Below are 15,167 nucleotides of genomic sequence, written 5' to 3'. Positions count from 1 at the left end.
TCAGATATATTAAATAACCATAATAAATATAAATGGGCTATATTACTTTACCTTTGCAATGTTTGTGTTATATTCTATGGTTCATACTATTAAAATGTTCTAGTTTTGTCAGAGAGCAGAACTATGGATCATGAAAACGTACAGTTTATTCATAAATTTGAACACCTCTTTAAAAAGTACCCCCACCACAGTTGCCATGGATACAGTCTAAATACCATAACCACAAACTCACCTTCCAGTTGATGTCAGGATTATCCTTCTGTTGTTTAAAGTGTCTGTATAGAGAAAGGAAGAACCAGCTATCAGAAAGTTTACAAAACACATGCATAGGCCAACTTTCTTGTATACAATGCCATTAGCCAAGGCATGGGATCTTGCAGGTTGCGGTAGGTACTGCGGGGTGTAAACAATGAAGAACAATGATGAGTAGTGTGAGGGGCAAGACAGAGCCATAGGGGACATCGTACTGGAGCATCATTTCGCGGACGGTAGTGGAGACTGTCTCCCGGGAGCTGTCGTTCCAGATGAGCTCGGGGTTCTCGTGTGTGCCTTCGAATATGTGCACCGCTGCCTCGGGGCTGTCCCTCATAGCTTCCATGAAGACGGAGGGCAGGAAACGCATAAGCGTCAAGCGGACCTGAAAGGAAGGTAGGTGAATCTGTAACAGACCAACCTGGAATGCTGATAAAACCAAATAGAAAGCTTGGTTTAGATATGGAGACACTGAGCAAGTACACAACAGACTGGTGAGAGGAGCAGAGCAGGAGATGGGAGTGAGAGATGCCATCTGGAACAGGACATGAGTTCGTCTAGGTTTACAGCATTCTCCACGTCCTAATAGGGCTATATGAATTCTCACCAAGTCCTGGTACGTGATTGGACAGAAAGGCAAAGTGATCTTTGCTCAAGTTGAAGTTGAAATTTGGTTTTGTTAGACCCACACCAGACCTGGATAACTATTCTCTCTGCACCTCTAATGGTATAATGTAATCCTATATTCAGTCTTCATACAAGATCCAGGACCAAATCCTCTATATACTTATACAGTTATCACTGGACCTCAGTTATCTCAGAGCTCAACAGTAATAGAGCCTTTGCTTCCCCAAAATAGCACATGGAGAGGGCATTACACTTGATGTAAATGATCGGTGGCAAACCTTTCCAGGAACAATATTCAAATTCAAGATCCTCCGATTTGTCACCCTCATTACTTGGCGCAGAGACGGCATCATACACGTCTTACCTTGGGTCCTACTAGCTTGTCAGAGGTCATCTTAGCGAAGAGCTCGGCGGTCTGGGAGCGCACTTGGGGGTGCGTGGAGTTACAGAAGAGGTCCAGCAGGTAGATCAGTGCACCTGTAGATAAAAGTAACAAGGTTACTAATAGCATGGGTGTTAACACAAAGTTAGTTTAGCCACACGGCTACCGTGCTTACCTTTAGCCATGGCTTCTTTAACGATCTTCGTATTGGATGTCAAGGCATACAGGGTTTCCAGTACTAGCTGCCTGCCTGAAACAGGACACAATCATGATGTGAGCGAACGTGACCGAGGTGACTGAAAGGGAATCTGCATTTTACTGGCCGAGGAGGCAAACATCTGAGCAAGGTCTTACTGGAGGGTAGAGAATGGAGCAGCACCAGGAGGTTAGACAGCACGAGAGATTCTGCAATATTGCTCACACAGTCCTGGTTTTTGGTGACAGTGTTGACAACCTGAGGTTGGGAAAGTACAGATGATACAATAAGCAGACTGAAAATGATTTAAAAGAAAGCATTTTAGAATGAGGAATCAACAGTGTCTGGTACCACAGAGTTGGTGTTATATGTGGGTGAAGGTGACAGCAGTACCTCCAGAGCCAGCTGCTGAACCTTGCCTGCCCCATGGACTCGTAGCAGGGAGAAGAGGAGCTTGAAGTGTCCGATGCACTCTGACTCAGACCCTGTACATAGTGGGGTGACAAGGTTACTCAATACAACAGACATGAGGGAGTGGTATGTTTGACATCCCTTCCACACATAGCCAAAATAACTCCACCTGTGTTACACTGAAATGTTGACTGTGCCCTCATACATGTCTACAGGTCATATCGTGCAAGTTAACACGAGTGTCTCTACCTGGGTTGTTTTTTATGACATTGCGGAGAGCCTCCAGGGCCATCTCGGCCCACTTGAGCCTCTGGGCATGCTGCTGGGACTCTACCTTGCTGGCCTGGGTCATAGCCAGCAGGGTGCAAAGGTACTGGGCTTGAGAGCCCACATAGTCCAGCAGACTAGCAGCAAACACCTTGGGGAACTATGGTAGATGGAAGGGGTAGGGGCATAAAGAACGACGTTAATGTTCCGGATAAAACGATTGGTGGGTACTGTTCAAATTTGTCTGCGGCAATGCGTAACCTGTGAGTGTGGCTACTGACCTCCAGAGGATAAGCTGGCTGCTCATTGTAGACCCTCACAAAGATCTCGCCGACAATCAGCTCCTTGCTGTGGTCGCTGAACACAAACTCAGAGCCGAAGGTCTTATCACACTCACTCTGCGTGAGAAACAAAACTACCTTATGTATCTCAATTCAGGTAGATTTAGTTTCTGTGCGACAACGGCAGAAATACAAGTAAACGTTCTCTAGCTCTTACGCAGAGCCATGCCTGTCAACAAGGATACATTCCTCCCCTTACCCTTTTGATGTGGCTTTCCTGCTGGCTTTCCAGAAATTCCACGAGTTCAGCCCGTGTCCCATTGTTCCAGATTAAGTAGGGGTTTTCCGAGTTACTGTTGAGGAGCTTTAAAATCTAGGAGAAAAGACCAAATATAATGGACAGTGAGACCAGACGATGATAAAGTCACCTACAGATTCCGTTTCGGCTGGCAAGGCCCAGTAGGGATCCCTTTACTGTGAGACCAGGCAATGATGAAGCTCCTTTCAGATTACTCTGTAGTCAGACCAATGTAGTGATCCCTCTACAGCCAGGCCTAGTAGGGATCCCTCTATAGTGAGACCAGACAATATGGGTCTGGACAGATTACCATTGGCTGATACCAGGAGCCGAATTTTTCAGAAGGGCTGCCATCATACCAATCTCAAATCTAACGCCTAAACCTAACCCCTAATTCCAGTTTACGACGTGTTCAGATGATAACCTTCCATCTATCCTGCTAAAGTGCCTCTGATCTCAGCCATACCTCAGCAGGAGTGCCAGAGGACAGCTTCCGGGAGATGTATGGGGAGAGCATAGCAGCTAGGCTCTTCCTGATGGTGGGGTTTTCTGGGGGGGTCTCCACCGCACTGTCCATTGCTTCCCCCCCCTCCAGGCCCGTGCTGTAGCCCCCAAGCCGGCTGAGGGCTACCAGGCTGTACTTGGCCAGGCTGTTGGCCACCTCCTGCTGGTGGGTCTCTTGGCTCTTCTGGATGCCACTCTCCTCCAGTGTGTAGTCGTAGTTGAAGAGGTTGACCAGCAGGTGCCAGAGCACACCAGCATGGTAAAGGTGCGTCTGCAGGAAGAAGTCCACGGCGAAGGAACTGACGCACTGCACCGCCAAGGCTGCCATTCGGGGGATGCCCTGCAGGGGGAGGCACGTGAAAGTGATGTGAGACACCAGCCCTACATTAAAATCCGACCTCCATCTTCAAAGGGATAGAGCTGTTCTCACCCTTCCATAGTAGAGGACGTGGCATAGGTCCCGGATGATGTTGGGCAGCTCAATAATCTTCTCCCGGCACTCCTCGAACTGTGCTGCCACGCTGAAGCATCTGCAGATGTGCCCACAGACCTGCGGGAGGCAGAGGTAAAAAAAAAAAAACATGAAAAAAAAACATTCAATTTTGCACAGCTTTCAACACTTTACCATTCATACTAAGGTTTATATTATCTATACATTTTTAATTAGCTTGGGTTTCAGCCTTAGAGTTTGAGATCAGCCTCAGAGTTGGATATTCAGGAAGGGCTCAAAGTTGAGACACTGCTCCTCCCTATTGAAAGGAACCAGCTGAGACGCTTCAGGAACCTATCTAGGATGCCTCTCTAGGGTGATGCTTTAGGCATATCCATACAGGAAGAGACCTTGGGGCAGACCCAGGACACACTGGAAAGACCGACTCTCTTAACTGGCCTGGGAGCATGTGGGTATCTGACCCCCCTGAACGAGCTGGTTGGTGAGAGGGAGGTTTGGGCATCTCTGATTATACTAGTGCACCCACAACCTGGACTCAGATAAGACAATGGATGTCTACGTTTTTGCACTTTGCTATGTCCTTGCGTCGTATTTTTGTGTAGGTGGTTTCCGTTGGACTCGCCAGTGGATCACAATAGAACCAGGGAAGGAAGATGATTGCTGCCTGCGAAAGGTGATGCTTTTCAAGCAAAAGTTGGAAGCTTATCAGGATGCAGGCGGCAGCTCTACTTTTGTGACTGGTTTGTGTGGCCATATTTCTGTTTTCTGAGTTCAGGTCCCACTGTTGTCTTGTAGTTCAAGTGGGGTATTTCAAAATTTGCCTACTTCTGAATATTTTGACGATCACTGTGTATTTGTCCAGAAAACTTATTGTGCAGTCTTATTCATCTGCCCTGCAGGTTTCCCCTACCTTGTGTCATGTTGTTAGACAGTGTTTGTACCTTTTAGGCCTTTGTGCAAATCAGTATTATTACTGCCATTAATCACTCATCCCACAATAAATCTTTGAATTCACTTTTACAGTTTGTCACACTATGACCGTAGACTAGGCTGAAAAAACTAAAGTACTGTGAAACCCCTCCCTTCGTTGCTTGTTGTTTGTATGTTGCACCATGGTCCTGGGGAGGGAACGATATTTTGTGCCACTGTATACCTGTATGTGGATGGTATGACAATCCCTATCTGACTTGACTGGAGAAAAAGATACACAATGAATCTGAAAGAAAGGAATACTGGTTGATCCTCTGGGGCAGGATCAGGCCCCAGCATCATACCTGCACAGCCATGTCCTCTGGCTTGCTGGAGGCAGTGAGTACAGCCACACACCGGGTTAGGGCCTCCAGCAGCATCTGCAGCACAGGCAGAAAAAGAGAAGAATGATGGAGGTGACTGAAGGGGAGCTCATAGCAGATGACGGCAGCGACAGGAGATGACTCACCCGAATGATGGCTTTGATCTCCTAACATCAATGGCGGAACAACAAAACAGACATCAAAGTCAACATCGACACATCGCCCTACCTCAATGCCATTTTCCCGCCTCAACTCTTCGGCATTGAGCGCTGAGCAGTTGACCGTGTGGAAGGCCAGCTCTGTGGCGGCGGGGAGCAACGGGGAGGTCTTCGAGAAAAGCAGCCCATCACTTGTCTCCATGGTGATGGTCTTGATCAGCATGGGATAGCCGGCATACTTGTAGGGCTCCAGCTCTGCAGAAGACGTATGGGAGCCAGCAGATATCAGGAGAATGGCTGCCACACCAGGAAGTGGGCTTGTGATGCAGGAAAATGTATATAGATAGGGTTACCCTATTTGGGATTCATAGTTCCAGCATCTCATTAAGTATAACGAATTCAAAAACTGAACTCTTAATTGGTCGGTGATAAAATGGCCAGGGGGGCAGATCTCATTTATGAGATGGTTCTGGCGGAAGTCTGGTTTAGCTGGGACAGAAGCCAGAACATGGGCAGCTATGGACTAGGAAAAAGAGACCTGAGCTGGGAAAATCCAAAGTGGCAAACGGGACTGACCAAATGGACAGATAAGTGTCCGTGACATCAGTGGCAAAAGCATGACAGACGGAAAGGGAGCTCGGAAGTGCCGGGAAAAGGATGACGAACCCTGCCGGTGCCTGTTGAAGAGAATGCTCTGGGCCTTGAGGATGAGGATGATGTTCTCTGGGTCGGGTCCGTGAGTGATTCGGCCCGACTTGGTGCACAGGAACTCGTAGGCTTTGTTCACCCTTTCAAACATGTCCTGGGGGGTGGAGGAAACATTACACCATGCTATTCATGCGCACCAGAAAAATGTAACCATAATCCGCTCTGTAACACCCACAGTAAAGCATTTTTAATGATATTCCCATAATAGAAAGCAGTCAAATGTTTGTTCCCAGCAAATGTACAGACCTGTGCAAATTCAGTAAGAGTCTAGACAGAGAACATTAAGATGAATGCTTTCCAATTCTGACAGCTGAGAACAAAGCCACAGATGAACGTGGACGTACCCTGCCCTCTGGGTTCTTGTCTGGGTGATACTTCTGGGCCAGTCTGAAGTAGGCCTTCCTGATCTTACTCTCATCATGTCTGCAGAGAAACACCAAAATTGACACTGCCATCTCACCACTGACTTAACACAGACTTTCTATGACAGGTTCTTCAAACATTCATTATTCAATGACATTAGATGACAAAGCACCAATTATACAGAAGATTGCCAAAAAGCAGGCTGTCTGTAAAGCATTTAATTAATAGTTTCTGCCTAGAACAAGAAGTCTAATTAAATTAGAGAGCTTCTGCAAAGACGTAGACGTGACTCACTGTCCTTGTCCCTTGGGCAGGTTGAGGACCTCATAGGCGTCATCTATAGACATAGACGGCGGCTTCTTCTCCACTTCCCTCTTCCAGGCCTCCAGTGCATCCTTCAGCAGCTTCACCTGTAGGGTGACCACAAGTGTTAAAAAATTTAAAAATAATAGAAAGAAAATTAGATTGTGTGTGTTTTATACACACACACACACACACACACACACACACACACACACACACACTATTTTATATATATATATATATATATATATATATATATATATATATATATATAATTTTTATAATTTTATATATATGTATAAAAAAATAAGAACCTATTTGTAAAGAAAAACAATTGAATGAGAATGGAGTTGGATTGTATTTTATGCAAAGTCTTTCAGGTAAAATTCATTCCTTCATTTAATTCATCACTTTGTCCTATAGAGGGTGGTGGGGGCCTGGAGCCTATCCAGGAAACTGCATGCATAAGGCAGGGAATAACCCAGAATGGGGCGCCATCCCACCACAGGGCACACACATGCCATTCACTCACACAGTCAGACCTCTGGGCAATTTGGCAGATCCGATTCACCTTAGCATGTTTTTCAAGTCTGGGGGGAAGCCGGAGAACCCGGAGGAAACACCACAACATAGGGAGCATAGGGAGCACATGCAAACTCCAAGGCGGAGACTCAAATCCCAATCTCCCGAGGAATTAATGCTCGTTTATCAAGCCAGTTTAAAAACAGACAGGCGTCTCATGAAAGAGGGATGGGTGACGTACAGGATCTCGGATTGGCCAGTTGGGGAACCGGATCTCATCACATAGATGTCTGAGGTAGTAGATGTTACAGAAGAGCTCGTAGTCCAGCTGGGGGAAGCTGATCACGGGGATGGGGCAGTACTGGTAGAGCGCCCGGGTGTTGCTCTGCAGCCTGGGAGTGAAGTCAGCCAGATGGGCAGCGATCTTCTCGATCATCAGTCGTCTGTGGACAACACACAGGACATTGCGATGAACGCTCCAAATCCTGGGGCTGTAGATGTTTCCGTCTGTTCACATATGGTGGGCATTTCACACACAATAAAAGGTCCTTGTCTACCAGTGCCAATGCCCAAAGCACTGCCAGACTGTTAAACAGTGTTCTTTGAAAAACTATGATTTTATACGCACAGACATATAATAATCAGTATGTGATACAACAAAAACAATTGCGAGAAACAATAGTGAAACAACTGGAAAGACAACTAAAGCGTGTCGCACCGTAGGCATGCACAGAAACTGATATTCTTATTGTGCAATGCTTTTCTTTGCTATTCTTAGTTTAGTGTAAATATTTAATACAAGTGATATTACTTATATGAATCTAACGGTTTTATACTGATATCTTAGAATTGGAATGCTACTTTTATGCCAGATACAAGTGCATGCACTGTAATAAGAGGTGGGGAGCAGATCTAAAAGTGCATCAGGAACTTTTCACATTTTTTTCTTCGCTTTGTAAAGCTGGATATTTTGACTAGGAGTTTGTTTAATGGCACAACTGCAGTGCCCTTCCCTGCAAAGCTGTGTGGGCATGTCCCTAGTCCGAGTAAAATAAGCAACCCTGAAACACAGAGGTCTCTTTGCACTCGGGCATATGTGCGGACAACCCCAGAAGGAGGGGTCTTGACAAGGACTCCAACATCACCTCATCTCGCTGCTCCAGATGGCCTCTGGGGTGTCGTACTCTCCCAGGAAGATCTCTGCGAAACGCTCCGCCTCGTAGTTCTCCAGGTAGCACACCATGGCCTCTGGAAGCACAGGGCCCAGGACACTGCGCTGGACCACGTCCTGACCTTTGGCCTGACCCAGAGGTCAAAGGTCGCAGAATTGAGGGGTGAGAGTTAGAGCATTGTACCATCGTGTGTAAGGAAACTGCATTGTAGGTCATTGTTCACAAAACAATGACACTTTTTATTATGGACTCTGTTCATGGATGTGAAATACTGTTCCTCTGTGTTTCACTGATGTGCAAAACTGCTTCTATCAGTTTATGGATGTGCAGTACTGTTCCCCAATCAGTGAGGTGCACTTTGACAGTATATTGACTTAGGACAATATTACCCATGTAACAGCCATATTTTAGATATACTATCTGTGCAATAATGTTATGTGGCATGAGAATATGCATAAGGCATATTATGTTTTGTAATATTTAGCAACATATTTCTTTTATTATTCTCCATTTATATTTCTTTATAATTATAGAAGAATTATATAATTAAGTTGTTTGTTGTTAGTGTGACTCATTGCTGTATCAAGGGAATTACCATCCATCCATCAAATTAGGAGACAGACGGATTTATAGGTGAACTCACCTCCTCCGACTTGAAGGCTTGCTTCAGGTGAGTGTATTTCAGGAACCTGGAGGACATGGAAGCACACAAGATGAGCATATTACCGCAAGAAAGTGACAAGATGACAAAACGGGGGAGGATGAGAGCAACAAGGCAACAGGATGCGGGGTATTCTGACGGGTATGCCATATAAGGGCAGCTTCACAGAACCATGGAGACCCCGGATCACTGTAGGTCAAGTGTCAGCTTCTTAAGCAGTAATGACTTTTGACCTCCAGAGTATTTTCCACACCCCCAGGAAAATGGTACAGTCCTCACTCTAGTACAGTAAAACCTCAGACTGGGAGCATAATTTGTTCTGGAAAGGTGCTCGTAATCCAAAGCACTCGAATATCAAAACGAATTTTCCCATTAGAAATAATGGAAACTCAGATGATTTGTTCCACAACCGAAAAATATCCACAGAAAAATTATTAATACAAAGTAAAAATGCATAAAACAAATTAACCTGCACTTTACCTTTGAAAAGAATCATGGATGGTGTAAGGGAGACGAGAGAGAGGAGAAGAGGAAGGTTGTTTTGTAGGACGACTTTCACTATAACTAATGGAATCACTGCTATCTGTTGGCTCACTGGAATCTTTTTCTTTTTTGTGCGACTTTAACAAGGAACCTATCCAATGACAGCTGCTTTTGCCTCCTTTTCGATTTTGCGGAAATGTGGACATTGCATTGTCGGTAAACAGATTCATCGCTCGCACTGCTACGCCGACTGGGACCGAGCATGGGCAACGATTACCCACAATCCCACAGTGAGAGAGAGAGAGAAAGAAGAACCATCGGCTCAGCTGTGATTACGCCAGGCAGACAAAGCGTATACGTAATACTCGTATAGCAAGTCCTCGCTCGTTTATCAAGTTTAAATTTATTTAAAAAAATTTTCTTGTCTTGCAAAACACTCGCAGACCAAGTTACTCGCAATCTGAGGTTTGACTGTATTTATAAGTTAAGAGAGATCACAACACACAAAGGGAAGATATATGCAGATGAACTACAGCGGGTGTCGCTTTTGTTACAGGATTTGTGAAAGTGTTTGAACGGCCAGGTGTGATTGCTGGTTGTTGCAGGATACCAAAGGAATGCGCAAAAGGTGAAATCAAACTCCAAATATGCAAAATCAAACACCAAGGAACTGAGGCTACCACGTCCTTGGGAGCCCCGGAGGGGGGGCATTCTACTCTCATGCTCTCTCACCGGGCTACAGGCAGAACATTGGACCCCGTGTACATCATGATGAAGAAGAAAACTCCAGTCAGGTACAGGCGCTGAAGGGTGGGGTTGTCCTGCATGACCAAGTACATCACGTTGGCCACCTTCTCCACCAGGATGGGATCAAACGTCAGCAGCAACTGATAAGAGCCACAGTAAAAGGGAGTAAGACTACATGGAAAGTGTGATCCTGAACAATACTTCCAAGAACAAAAACCATGGTATTCTCGGGTGATTGTTATTGAACGTAAATACCTGAACAATGTGAGGCAGACAGGTATTGTCACTGATTAACCTCTTGACCCGAGGCAGAGGCCTGATAATTGCATTATCCTGGTCCCTGGTATGATAGATGAACAAATACACCATCATCTTTGTCCCTTAACATTAACAGAAACAGTTTTCTTGTCAGCCTCTCTGCTGTCACATAAAAAAAAGAATAATAAAACTGATTTAGTAACTTATTTGGTCAAATTTAACTTTGCAACAATGCAGTAAACTATTGCTGTGTAAAACTTACACGACTCGAGCTATGGAGAACAGAGCAGAGAGACGTCAAACGACATTCCAGGGGTTCGAAAATTACAGTCATTTCATGGTGAATGATTTATTCATGTCTGTATGTGAATTTTGCACACGCATACAAGAATCACAAGTTAGGGTGTAACAGAGGATTACTTAACCCCGTCCGAAGACTACAGGGCATTCTCGTTCGCATGCCACCTGTGCTTAACTGTGATTAACTGTGCTGCCAGGGTAACTGACAACGAGCGGAAGGGCTACCTGCTGGGGAAGTAGGAGCACATGGTGATGAGCATGTTGAGAATGAGGGTGGCCAGGTCTGTCTCGTTCATCACCGCCTGCCCGCTGGCCAGCAGGCACCACTTCAGCTGCGGGATGGCCTGAAGGGGGCGCCACCCATCCATGCCCTGAGCCCAGCACCGCGTCTTGGCAGTCAGCGTGCCCTGGTTCCAGAACTCCTGCATCTGTGGGGTAGTAATTTGCAACAAAAGCCAGCCATAAAAGCTCCCATATTCAACATTCAAGTAACAGGCGCAATACTAAAATATCAGCATAAAAATTTAAAATTCATATCAAGTAATAACATTATTCTGTTAAAATTTACATTCAAAGAAAAGCATTGCGTAATTCATATGTCAGTTCCTGTGCATAGCCATGGAATAGAAGAGTACAGTAATTTCATCTTTTTATGCACACAAACTAATAATTAAGTGGGAGAAATGTGTTATAATTCAGTGGTTTTCCAAGAGTGGCATTCAACTATGCAGCACTGCCTCAGTTCCGTTATTGCCGGATATGAGAATGTTCACTGGAGCAGGTGATCGATAAGCGTATTCAGTTCGCAGGTAATCAATAAAGAGAGAGAGAAACCCAAAGCATATTGGAAACAGGGCTGTAAAGGTGCATGTAAAACACCACAGAACATGATACAGAGCCAAAATCAGCAAGGCACAGTATTTATATTCATTACGGTACTGATATCAGTCTCCAAGAAGATGAGAGAGCATTCAGTGAGGAAAACAAGCTTAGCCCTGAGGCAGTGTGAGCCTGACCCCAAACCATTTTGTAAGCGTTGCACTCCCACCTCTGAAGTGCAGCTTCAGAAGCCTCCAAACGTACCTCCTCGAAGCTGAAGGGGCCCCGCCTCTCCTTGTCAGCGTTACCGAAGTACCACTCCTTCTCGCTCTCCCTCTTCATGTCGGGAGACGCCTCCAGCACGTTGCTCTGAGGGACACACAGGGACACGGAGAGGAGGACGACCAGTATGAGAGGGAAAACCAGAGAGGAGGTCTCAGAGAGTCAGGAAGATCTCTCTTAACTGCAAGCACAAAAGAAGAGGCCGCACCTTCCACTGTGCAGGTACAGCTTCTACATTTGTATACTTATTAAAGAATTCACATTAGTGTTCCCAACCCAGCTCCTGAGGACCCCAGTCAATCCAGAACACTGAATACCTGGTACAGGTGTGTTGGGAGCTGGGATGGAACAAAAATGTGGACTGTCTGAGGGTCCCAGAAGACTGGGTTGAGAATCGCTGACCTACACAATGATCTGTAACATTAAACATTCTTACACATAACTTGTTCCAACATCAGCACTCCAGTCAGGGTCACGGTGAGCGTACTGTAAGCAGCAGCCTGAGGGGATGCCAATCCCCCCCCTCCCCTCCCAAAAGACGCATATTGACACAAAGTAAGTGCAAACTTAAGCAGAGCACCTCATGGTGAGCATGGGTGGGCGTGCTCTCTGAGAAAAGCGCACAAACACAGCTAGAGTGCAGAGCTGTCGTGTTAGGGGCGGAGAATAATTCACGGGCGTGGAGGTGACAAGCCGCAATGCAGAGGTAAAATACCCCCAAGACTCAACTAAACTTTATATAAAACCCACAGCAGAGAGAGAGACATGCAGAGGCTGGCATATACCTGCAGGGGGACAGTCGCACGGCTGGTATGCAGGTGGGCCAGGGTGAGCAGGTCCACCAGGATGCGAACGCCATTGGAGTCCATTACCTCCTTCACGTTTTTCTGAGAGAGAGAGAGAGAGAGAGAGAAAGCAAAGACATAAGACAACAGTTTTTTGCACTCCCTGATGCTGACTTTTGGATTTGTCTTTAATCTAGAAGGATCAATACATTTTACACCATTTTTTTTTTTGCATTTTATTCAATTTTGATATTAAGCAGACACCAAAGTGATGTACAACTGAGAAAGCAGGCTCATCAGTCTCTAGAGCAATAGTGGGTTAAGAGCCCAGCAGAGACATCACCCTGCTGAAGCTGGGATTTGAACTGGCGATCTTCTGATCACCGAAACAGAAGCCGTCTAACCCGCAGACCCACACACATCCCCCAACAGGCAGACAGCATTATAAATCTCCTTGCATAAACCCTCCCTTCCTCCCTTGTAGGAACCTAAGCAAACCGGAACACACTGATGGGCATTTTACCCTGTGGCAATTATTCTACTCAACAAAAGCTAACTACACCTTGCTTGCCAGAACTACATGCAAATGTTTGTCTGTCTTCCTACTGCAATGCTACTTCCTGTCATTTTCAACCTCATTTTCTGGTTAAGGTCACAGGGCTATTTACGTTCAGATGCTGTACTCTCTGATCTGTCTTGCACTTACTGCATTTATTAGGGGCTACATTCTGCAGGACGAATAAAAGCAAGCATTTCAGCATACTACATACATCTGATGATATAACTTCAAACCTCGGACAAACAGAAGGTATAAAAGATGTGAACATCTGGAGGTCTGGTCCTCGGGGGTCTACAGTACCAGAGAACGTGGTAGAAAGCAGCCCTACCTTGTTGAGAATGAGTTTATTAAGGAACAGGATGAGTCTGTCCCTCTCCAGCTTATCGGTACACTGTCAACAGAAAGAAAGCTTCTATTAAACTACTGTATCACACCGCAATTAATACAATGTCTGGAGGTGTAACTGATATAAGGAAGAAGGAGAAGATCCACTAATTAGAAGTTAGGATAAACTTATGGAGGCACAATAAGGACACTTCCCAGGATCGCCAGCCCCCCACGGCGGAATGGCACTGACCCGATCGAGCATCCCCACGATGTATTTGGTGTCGGTGAACGGGCCGATCTCCTCATAGCACTTGCCGTAGACTATGGTCAAGGCCTGCAGGCACAAGCACTTCATGCTGACTTTGGGCGTTAGCAGGAAGCGGTGGTACAGCTCGTTAAAGAACTCGTACCTGCAAAGAGCAAAGGGTGGGTAGCATCAGACAGGCTGGAAATGAAGGCGGCTGCTGGGAAAAATGCCACACCTATGACAGATTTATTGAGAGTAGCATGAATTATCCATGAAAGCAAGTGGTCTAAGGAAATGCTAAATCTACTCAAATGGCATTCATCAGTAGCTACACAAAAGAGATGGCATGTCTTACGATCTTTTGATGGCCCCCGACTCCTCATTCTCATCCTCTTCTAGTAGGAGACGCAGGTAGTAGTCCCCAATCTTGATCTCGTCAGAAAGGCACTCATATTTCACCTGCGTGAAAGGATATTGGCTTTGGATACAACATTACAGAAGACTGTATACATCTGTTCTCCAGACCACTAAAGAACTTGCTTCTTCTAGAGCATCGTTTCTCAACCCAGTCCTTGGGAACCCCAAGACTTTTTTTGGCCACATTTTTGCTCCCTCCCAGTATGGATCAGGTGGTCTGGGAGCCAGGAGGGTGCAAAACATCCACTGTCCGAGGGGCCCAGAGGACTGGGTTGAGAAACTTTGTTCTAAGACAGATCATACACGTGACTTAGATAATGTAATGAGAGATGAACATATGACTGCAGCAGGATGCGTGAGACCCTCGCCAGGCCTGGCCTACCTCGAACTCCTGGTGGTTCCAGGAGATGACGCTGGCGCTTCCCAGCTCCCGATCTACATTGAAGGCACGCATCTCCCCCTCCAGGGCGTCCCGCAGCTCCTCTCGGGTCTTCAAGTTCCAGATCAGGTTTGATCGGGCATGGTCCAGCTGGAACCTGCAGGAAGGGAGGTGTGGGGGTTGGACGAGGAGGGGGACAGATGTTAATGGAATTAAAAAGATGAGTTGAAGGCCCAGAAGCTGAATTATCAGAAAGCAGCGCGACAAATCCAGGAAAGGTAAAGTACATTACAGGGAAAACTATAGGAATTTCATTAAAAACAGACAATATGAAGATTACAAATATATCTATCCATCAGGGAATCCAGTGGAAACCTAAGAATCACAGGGAGAACATGCAAACACAACATGCAGATGCACACAAGACCACAACCTTGGAGGTACAAAGCAACATTAAATTTTTTTCTTTTAAATTAGCAGACAAAAGTGATGTACATTTCCGAGAAAGCAGGGCCAAAGCATCCCAGGAGCAAATGGAGATTAAGGATCTTGCTCAAGGGCCCAACAGTGAAATCACTTTGCTGAATCTGGGATTTGAACCAAAGACCTTCTAACCAGAGGCACAAGTCTAAACTCACTAAGCCACCCAGATATGAAGAAGAAAAAGAGGAGCTTTGATTCTACATAATAAAGGCAGAAGGATCTAAACTGAGGGG

At 45.8% G+C, this 15,167-nt stretch overlaps 1 protein-coding gene across 5 annotated transcripts in view; it reads right to left on the bottom strand.

Annotated features, from left to right (window-relative positions):
- LOC125705326 (dnaJ homolog subfamily C member 13) overlaps positions 1 to 15,167 on the bottom strand; it is a 53,484-nt gene that overhangs the window by 4,397 nt on the left and 33,920 nt on the right. For 3 of the 5 annotated variants that reach the window (XM_048971853.1, XM_048971838.1, XM_048971847.1), the window contains 27 exons: positions 14,455 to 14,608; positions 14,011 to 14,114; positions 13,659 to 13,818; positions 13,410 to 13,472; positions 12,523 to 12,624; positions 11,720 to 11,824; positions 10,862 to 11,064; positions 10,334 to 10,418; positions 10,064 to 10,218; positions 8,831 to 8,876; positions 8,161 to 8,315; positions 7,257 to 7,458; positions 6,485 to 6,600; positions 6,172 to 6,250; positions 5,786 to 5,921; positions 4,944 to 5,374; positions 3,649 to 3,768; positions 3,181 to 3,558; positions 2,676 to 2,789; positions 2,417 to 2,533; positions 2,118 to 2,295; positions 1,851 to 1,942; positions 1,616 to 1,715; positions 1,437 to 1,511; positions 1,244 to 1,356; positions 468 to 637; positions 233 to 275 (listed from right to left, as the gene is read on the bottom strand). In XM_048971853.1, the coding sequence (XP_048827810.1) occupies positions 233 to 275; positions 468 to 637; positions 1,244 to 1,356; positions 1,437 to 1,511; positions 1,616 to 1,715; positions 1,851 to 1,942; positions 2,118 to 2,295; positions 2,417 to 2,533; positions 2,676 to 2,789; positions 3,181 to 3,558; positions 3,649 to 3,768; positions 4,944 to 5,374; positions 5,786 to 5,921; positions 6,172 to 6,250; positions 6,485 to 6,600; positions 7,257 to 7,458; positions 8,161 to 8,315; positions 8,831 to 8,876; positions 10,064 to 10,218; positions 10,334 to 10,418; positions 10,862 to 11,064; positions 11,720 to 11,824; positions 12,523 to 12,624; positions 13,410 to 13,472; positions 13,659 to 13,818; positions 14,011 to 14,114; positions 14,455 to 14,608 (3,796 nt within the window). The remainder of the gene's footprint in view (positions 1 to 232; positions 276 to 467; positions 638 to 1,243; positions 1,357 to 1,436; positions 1,512 to 1,615; positions 1,716 to 1,850; positions 1,943 to 2,117; positions 2,296 to 2,416; positions 2,534 to 2,675; positions 2,790 to 3,180; positions 3,559 to 3,648; positions 3,769 to 4,943; positions 5,375 to 5,785; positions 5,922 to 6,171; positions 6,251 to 6,484; positions 6,601 to 7,256; positions 7,459 to 8,160; positions 8,316 to 8,830; positions 8,877 to 10,063; positions 10,219 to 10,333; positions 10,419 to 10,861; positions 11,065 to 11,719; positions 11,825 to 12,522; positions 12,625 to 13,409; positions 13,473 to 13,658; positions 13,819 to 14,010; positions 14,115 to 14,454; positions 14,609 to 15,167) is intronic. The other 2 variants (XM_048971863.1, XM_048971871.1) reach the window with 1 other exon arrangement.

Source organism: Brienomyrus brachyistius, chromosome 1 (assembly GCF_023856365.1).
Source record: "Brienomyrus brachyistius isolate T26 chromosome 1, BBRACH_0.4, whole genome shotgun sequence".
NCBI classification, from domain to species: domain Eukaryota; kingdom Metazoa; phylum Chordata; class Actinopteri; order Osteoglossiformes; family Mormyridae; genus Brienomyrus; species Brienomyrus brachyistius.
This window is presented reverse-complemented; position numbering and strand designations above follow the sequence as displayed.